The sequence below is a fragment of the Salvelinus alpinus genome, chromosome 11 (genome assembly GCF_045679555.1).
Source record: "Salvelinus alpinus chromosome 11, SLU_Salpinus.1, whole genome shotgun sequence".
In the NCBI taxonomy this organism is placed as follows: Eukaryota; Metazoa; Chordata; class Actinopteri; order Salmoniformes; family Salmonidae; genus Salvelinus; species Salvelinus alpinus.
Window position 1 is genome coordinate 9,655,753 of NC_092096.1, and position 7,985 is coordinate 9,663,737.

Here is a 7,985-nt window from a genome sequence, read left to right on the forward strand (position 1 = left end):
CTGGTTACTAGTAGTTCCTACTCCACATCATCAGCATTATCTATAGGACTAACCACAGCTGGTTACTAGTAGTTCCTACTCCACATCATCAGCATTATCTATAAGACTAACCACAGCTGGTTACTAGTAGTTCCTACTCCACATCATCAGCATTATCTATAAGACTAACCACAGCTGGTTACTAGTAGTTCCTACTCCACATCATCAGCATTATCTATAAGACTAACCACAGCTGGTTACTAGTAGTTCCTACACCACATCATCAGCATTATCTATCAGACTAACCACAGCTGGTTACTAGTAGTTCCTACATCACACCCTCAGCATTATCTATAAGACTAACCACAGCTGGTTACTAGTAGTTCCTACATCACACCCTCAGCATTATCTATAAGGCTAACCACAGCTGGTTACTAGTAGTTCCTACATCACATCATCAGCATTATCTATAAGACTAACCACAGCTGGTTACTAGTAGTTCCTACTCCACATCATCAGCATTATCTATAAGACTAACCACAGCTGGTTACTAGTAGTTCCTACTCCACATCATCAGCATTATCTATAAGACTAACCACAGCTGGTTACTAGTAGTTCCTACTCCACATCATCAGCATTATCTATAGGACTAACCACAGCTGGTTACTAGTAGTTCCTACTCCACATCATCAGCATTATCTATAGGACTAACCACAGCTGGTTACTAGTAGTTCCTACTCCACATCATCAGCATTATCTATAGGACTAACCACAGCTGGTTACTAGTAGTTCCTACTCCACATCATCAGCATTATCTATAAGACTAACCACAGCTGGTTACTAGTAGTTCCTACTCCACATCATCAGCATTACCTATAAGACTAACCACAGCTGGTTACTAGTAGATCCTACTCCACATCATCAGCATTATCTATAGGACTAACCACAGCTGGTTACTAGTAGTTCCTACTCCACATCATCAGCATTATCTATAAGACTAACCACAGCTGGTTACTAGTAGTTCCTACTCCACATCATCAGCATTATCTATAAGACTAACCACAGCTGGTTACTAGTAGTTCCTACTCCACATCATCAGCATTATCTATAAGACTAACCACAGCTGGTTACTAGTAGTTCCTACTCCACATCATCAGCATTATCTATAGGACTAACCACAGCTGGTTACTAGTAGTTCCTACTCCACATCATCAGCATTATCTATAAGACTAACCACAGCTGGTTACTAGTAGTTCCTACACCACATCATCAGCATTATCTATCGGACTAACCACAGCTGGTTACTAGTAGTTCCTACTCCACATCATCAGCATTATCTATAAGACTAACCACAGCTGGTTACTAGTAGTTCCTACACCACATCATCAGCATTATCTATAAGACTAACCACAGCTGGTTACTAGTAGTTCCTACTCCACATCATCAGCATTATCTATAAGACTAACCACAGCTGGTTACTAGTAGTTCCTACACCACATCATCAGCATTATCTATAGGACTAACCACAGCTGGTTACTGGTAGTTCCTACTCCACATCATCAGCATTATCTATAAGACTAACCACAGCTGGTTACTAGTAGTTCCTACTCCACATCATCAGCATTATCTATTAGACTAACCACAGCTGGTTACTAGTAGTTCCTACTCCACATCATCAGCATTATCTATAAGACTAACCACAGCTGGTTACTAGTAGTTCCTACTCCACATCAGCAGCATTATCTATAATACTAACCACAGCTGGTTACTAGTAGTTCCTACACCACATCATCAGCATTATCTATAAGACTAACCACAGCTGGTTACTAGTAGTTCCAACTCCACATCATCAGCATTATCTATAAGACTAACCACAGCTGGTTACTAGTAGTTCCTACTCCACATCATCAGCATTATCTATAGGACTAACCACAGCTGGTTACTAGTAGTTCCTACACCACATCATCAGCATTATCTATAAGACTAACCACAGCTGGTTACTAGTAGTTCCTACTCCACATCATCAGCATTATCTATAGGACTAACCACAGCTGGTTACTAGTAGTTCCTACTCCACATCATCAGCATTATCTATAAGACTAACCACAGCTGGTTACTAGTAGTTTCTACACCAAATCATCAGCATTATCTATAAGACTAACCACAGCTGGTTACTAGTAGTTCCTACACCACATAATCAGCATTATCTATAAGACTAACCACAGCTGGTTACTAGTAGTTCCTACACCACATTAGCAGCATTATCTATAGGACTAACCACAGCTGGTTACTAGTAGTTCCTACTCCACATCATCAGCATTATCTATAAGACTAACCACAGCTGGTTACTAGTAGTTCCTACACCACATCATCAGCATTATCTATAAGACTAACCACAGCTGGTTACTAGTAGTTCCTACACCACATCATCAGCATTATCTATAGGACTAACCACAGCTGGTTACGAGTAGTTCCTACACCACATCATCAGCATTATCTATAAGACTAACCACAGCTGGTTACTAGTAGTTCCTACTCCACATCATCAGCATTATCTATAAGACTTACCACAGCTGGTTACTAGTAGTTCCTACTCCACATCATCAGCATTATCTATAGGACTAACCACAGCTGGTTACTAGTAGTTCCTACTCCACATCATCAGCAATATCTATAAGACGAACCACAGCTGTTTACTGGTTACAACAATTGTTTTCAGACAGATTATTTCACTTATAATTCACTGGATCACAATTCCAGTGGGTCAGAAGTTTACATACACTAAGTTGACTGTGCCTTTAAACAGCATGGAAATTCCAGAAAATGATGTCATGGCTTTAGAAGCTTCTGATAGGCTAATTGACATAATTTGAGTTAATTGGAGGTGTACCTGTGGATGTATTTCAAGGCCTAACTTCAAACTGAGTGCCTCTTTGCTTGACATCATGGGAAAATCAAAATACCTCATATATAATTCTCTCTACTATTATTCTGACATTTCACATTCTTAAAATAAAGTGGTGATCCTAACTGACCTAAGACAGGGCATTTTTTCTCGGATTAAATGTCAGGAAATGTGAAAAACTGAGGTGTATGTAATCTTCCGACTTCAACTGTATAGCAAACATTGCATTACATTATATAACATATATAACATAATGTCAGAGCATTTATCATTTTTAATAAAACGTAATTTCTCTTCCATTTTTTCCATTTCAGTCATTTATCAGACACTCTTATCCAGAGAGACTTCCATCAGTGCATTCATATGAAGATAGCTAGGTGACAAAACAGCCTATCACAATCGTAGCAAGTACATTTCCCCTCTACAAAGTAGCCAGTGGTAGCAGGAAAAGACAAGTGCATTAGCTGAGAAGGCAGATTGGCGTGCTATTCAACAACCTCTGACAACAATATCTACACTCTTAGAAAAAAGGGTTCCAACAGGGTTCTTCGGTTCTTTTGAACCCTTTGAGTTCCATGTAGAACCCTTTATACAGAGGGTTCTACATGGAACTCAAAATGGTTCTACCTGGAACCAAATAGGTTTCTCGATACTACCTTTTCTTCTACACGTCACTCACCAAACTGACTCACTCACCTCTCCCCCACCCCCGTAGTGGCCCTTCCAAAGAATCCCTCCAAAATGACCTGATCTGAGGTAGCTGGAGGGGGGGGTATTGAGGAAGAGTCACCCATTTAGGAGCAGAACACCTCTGATTTAATGGAAACCTACCGAGAAGAGGAACCCACAAACCCCAAAACCTCTGTAACCTCTAACCATCATCGTTGTCTCCAGCGAACTCTGCTGCTGCACAGCTCTCTGTCTCACATATAAATAAACCCCAGAGAGACACCAGGCCACCATTACTGACTCACATTGACACTCCATCTACAGACAGGTACAGTCAACAGAGACTCCACAGCTTAACTCTAAAAGGACTCCTTGAAAGACTTCTCAAAGACTTCAAAAGACTTCTCAAAGACTTCAAAGGACTTCTCAAAGACTTCTCAAGGGCATATTTTGATATATTTTGCGAGGCTTTTGTTCTGTGGATTGAAAGAAACGTGAGCCACTGTAACCAGGATAATAATATGAATTCAGCCCTGGATCTTGTTGTGTTAGTATGTTTGGGATTCTGCTCTGTAGTGGTTCTGGGACGCCCCCACCACTCTGGCTCTGACCTTGGGTCCAACTTCGTGTCCGAAAACATGGAGAGAGACATCGACACTCTGAAAGGCCCTTTGGTGAGTTACAATAGAAAGCCTTAAACCTGTTTAAACTGATTTCTCTGGTCCGTGGTCATGGATGTGTCCCAAACAGCACCCTATTCAGTTCATAGTGCACTACTTTGGCCACATGCCACAAACCCCTGAGGTGCCTTCTTGCTATTTTAAAGAGGTTACCAATGTAATTAGAACCTTAAATAAGTCATTTTTTTGTGATGTAGGGTCTGATATATCATAGCTTTCAGCCAATCAGCATTCAGGGCTCGACCCGCCCGGTTCATAATATCTTATAATGCCTAATGCATGTGGTACTATGACAGTCCTGTCCTGTACTACTGAGAGGTTCCCTTCTCCTGGCCTTCAGCAGATGACAAACAAGAAACTTACAGTCAATTTACAGACGTCTTGGGATTTTATCACTTCTTCATCTGGGTCTCAAAGTTTCATGCAACTGTTCAAAGCCCCCCAAGGGTTAGATGTGGGCTATGATGTCCACAGTTACAGTAGTTCCCACCATCAGAGAGAACCATCGACTACTGTGAGGTTGTCTAATAGGGGGAGGAGATTGAAAGGTGGCCTGAGTAACATAATTTGATTGTGATGGCGAAATCAGTAAATTAAAGGGATGTATTTTCAAAATTCTAAATGTAGACATTTAGAAAAAGACAAGATCTATATGATAAGTTGTTCTTAAAACTCTGTGTGCTAAATGTCAAATGTACTCATTTTGTTCAGAATCTGCTGGACACCAAATTGGTAGGCGAACCTGTCTTCCGGAACCTCATGGTAGAGCTTGATGTCAAGTTTGAGGTAAATATCTCATATTCATTTCCGTTTTTCAACAAATGTTACTGAACTCAAAAAGTTCTGTACATAGTTGGATTATTCCATTTTAAAGCCAACATTATTTGTAGATTCAACCTGCTAGCCCTGCTGTTGTATATTCTACCTGCTGGCCCTATGATTATAGATTCAACCTGCTGGCCCTGCTATTGTAGATTCAACCTGCTGGCCCTATGATTATAGATTCAACCTGCTGGCCCTGTTATTGTGGATTCAACCTGCTAGCCCTGCTATTGTAGATTCAACCTGCTAGCCCTGCTATTGTAGATTCAACCTGCTAGCCCTGCTATTGTAGATTCAACCTGGTAGCCCTATGATTATAGATTCAACCTGCTGGCCCTGCTATTTTAGATTCAACCTGCTGGCCCTGCTATTGTAGATTCAACCTGGTAGCCCTGTCAACCTGCTGTCACATGTACTGAAGACGTACTCATTGTTAATGGTGTGCCTTTTCTCTCTCTTGCTCTCTCTCTCTCTCTCTCTCTCTCTCTCTCTCTCTCTCTCTCTCTCTCTCTCTCTCTCTCTCTCTCTCTCTCTCTCTCTCTCTCTCTCTCTCTCTCTCCCTTTGTGGTCTTCTCTCCATTAGAAGCATGAACAGTGGCTGCTCCTGAATGCCACTCTGGATGTGTACCTAAACATCTTCTCCAACATGCTGAAGGAGAACCATCCAGAGGAAGTCAAGCAGGGCCTCAGCAGACTCCGCGGGAAGGTGGAGGATCTGAAGAGGAGCTACTACCAGGACAGAGTGAAGATGAAGATACAGGATCTGAAGGACATTAAGGTCAAGACTAAACTGTTATTCACTTAGTATTAAAAAACTATTGTGTGTGAGATAAAGAGAGAGAGAGAGAGAGAGAGAGAGAGAGAGAGAGAGAGAGAGAGAGAGAGAGAGAGAGAGAGAGAGAGAGAGAGAGAGGGAGAGGGAGAGAGAGAGAGAGACAGAAAGAGAGAGAGACAGAAAGAGAGAGAGAGAGAGAGAGAGAGAGGGAGAAAGAGAGAGACAGAGACAGAGACAGAGAGAGACAGAGACAGAGAGAGAGAGAGAGACAGAGACAGAGAGAGAGAGAGAGAGAGAGAGAGAGAGAGAGAGAGAGAGAGAGAGAGAGAGAGAGAGAGAGAGAGAGAGAGAGAGAGAGAGAGAGAGAGAGAGAGAGAGAGAGAGAGAGAGAGAGAGAGAGAGAGAGGGAGAGGGAGAGAGAGAGAGAGACAGAAAGAGAGAGAGACAGAAAGAGAGAGAGAGAGAGAGAGAGAGAGAGAGGGAGAAAGAGAAAGACAGAGACAGAGACAGAGAGAGACAGAGACAGAGAGAGAGAGAGAGACAGAGACAGAGAGAGAGAGAGAGAGAGAGAGACAGAGAGAGAGAGAGAGAGAGAGAGAGAGAGAGAGAGAGAGAGAGAGAGAGAGAGAGAGAGAGAGAGAGAGAGAGAGAGAGAGAGAGAGAGAGAGAGAGAGAGAGAGAGAGAGTAAATGTGTGCTTGTGCGTCTCATAGTTTTAAAAGTCCATTGTTGTCTGAATGCCATCTTCCAAGTGTGGACACTCCACTGGTCAGGTCAAGATAATGACGTCTCTCTAAATGTATGTTGTCACTTCTGTTTAGACCAATGATGCTGTTGTCCAGAGGAAGGCTGTGAATGAGTTCAAAGTGGTCTACCAGAGAGCTTCCCAGCTGGGGACCATTCTCCATCCGAGAGTCAAGAACCCCACACAGGGCTGAGACCAGACAGAACCACCAACTGACTGATTGAAGACAGAGGAGACGACAGACTGTAATACATTAGGAAAGTGTGATGTCATTTCACTACCGGTATCCACTTCAAGCGGAGAAACCTGCAGAAATAAAAACACAACCGAACACCTTCATTAAAGGCATCGGGTAGAAGTAAATTAATCCATATCATTTCATATATTACCTGAAATGGCCGTGTTTTCATGAATTGAATGATATGATCTTAAAGTGCAGTCAAAAACAGGACAAATGGACACCTGAAGAAAGGTAGAAACAGTCACTTTCCCAACGTAAACTTAACAACTGTCTCACAGCTTCCTCACCTACTGGTCACCATGCTTGTTCACGGTGCTATTTATTTAACTTAAACATTATTTAACATATTTATTTTAAATTTAAGTGCAATGTAATTATATGATGTAATTATTTATTGTAGTGAATATTTATAAACTTTGTATGAAGGAATTTCCATTGGTCCTATAACAGTGGTAATGTTGTACTATTTAATATCATAGTTCACAATCAATGGATCAAATGTACTGTATTTATATCCTGGGAATAAATTCTCCTGAAAATATATCCTGTTACATGTCTTGAGTCTGGTTTTTAAAAATGTGTTTTTTATCCAGTTTCCAATTAGGATTCTATGTTACTGAAGTGCTGTTATTTCTTAGTAGACCTACAGTTTTTCTTACAGTGAGTGATATTTGAGTATTGGGTTCATTTCGTAGTTTTATTTCCCTGATGTGAATTGAATTGTGCTCAGTCACATTATTTCCGATTGCGGTTCTGGAACTGTAAAGATGAGGTCATTCATTGTGTGTTGTCGCAGGATGAGTGTGTTGTAGGAACCTTTATTTCAGATCCCACCATTCCGTTTTGTCACCTGACGTGTTATGGGGTTGCGCGGCCGACCTACGCTGAAACCCCAACCTGTCATCCTTTCTGAGGTGACAGACTGACACCCTCAACCCTAACCATTTCTCTCTCATGGAAACTGACAAGCATCTATGCACTAGCAACTAGCAACTAGCCTGAATAAGCAAAAGTGGTTCATGAAAATAAACAATTTTCAATAGATAGTTAAATCAAACCACATTCTTTCAACATCAATATTTGTCTGAATATAATGCCGCTGTCCCCCCTTTGAAAAAGCCTGGGTGTCAATGAAAGATAGCATCAGCATCTACCAGTACTAGCATTAGC

The 7,985-nt window shown here is 41.4% G+C and overlaps 1 protein-coding gene across 1 annotated transcript; it reads left to right on the plus strand.

Annotated features, from left to right (window-relative positions):
* Window positions 1–4,074: 4,074 nt before the first annotated feature.
* On the plus strand, window positions 4,075–6,767 carry LOC139534847 (interferon gamma 1-like). The gene is made up of 4 exons (XM_071334301.1): window positions 4,075–4,227; window positions 4,945–5,019; window positions 5,639–5,833; window positions 6,651–6,767. Exons 1-4 carry the CDS (start codon window positions 4,075–4,077, stop codon window positions 6,765–6,767), a joined length of 540 nt encoding a protein of 179 aa, XP_071190402.1.
* The last annotated feature ends 1,218 nt before the right edge of the window (window positions 6,768–7,985 follow it).

Coding starts and splice junctions, on each gene's coding strand:
- LOC139534847 (XM_071334301.1), top strand. CDS start 4,075: ATGAATTCAGCCCTGGATCTTGTTGTGTTAGTATGTTTGGGATTCTGC. Junction 4,228..4,944: donor ACACTCTGAAAGGCCCTTTG/GTGAGTTACAAT, acceptor CATTTTGTTCAG/AATCTGCTGGACACCAAATT. Junction 5,834..6,650: donor AGGATCTGAAGGACATTAAG/GTCAAGACTAAA, acceptor ACTTCTGTTTAG/ACCAATGATGCTGTTGTCCA.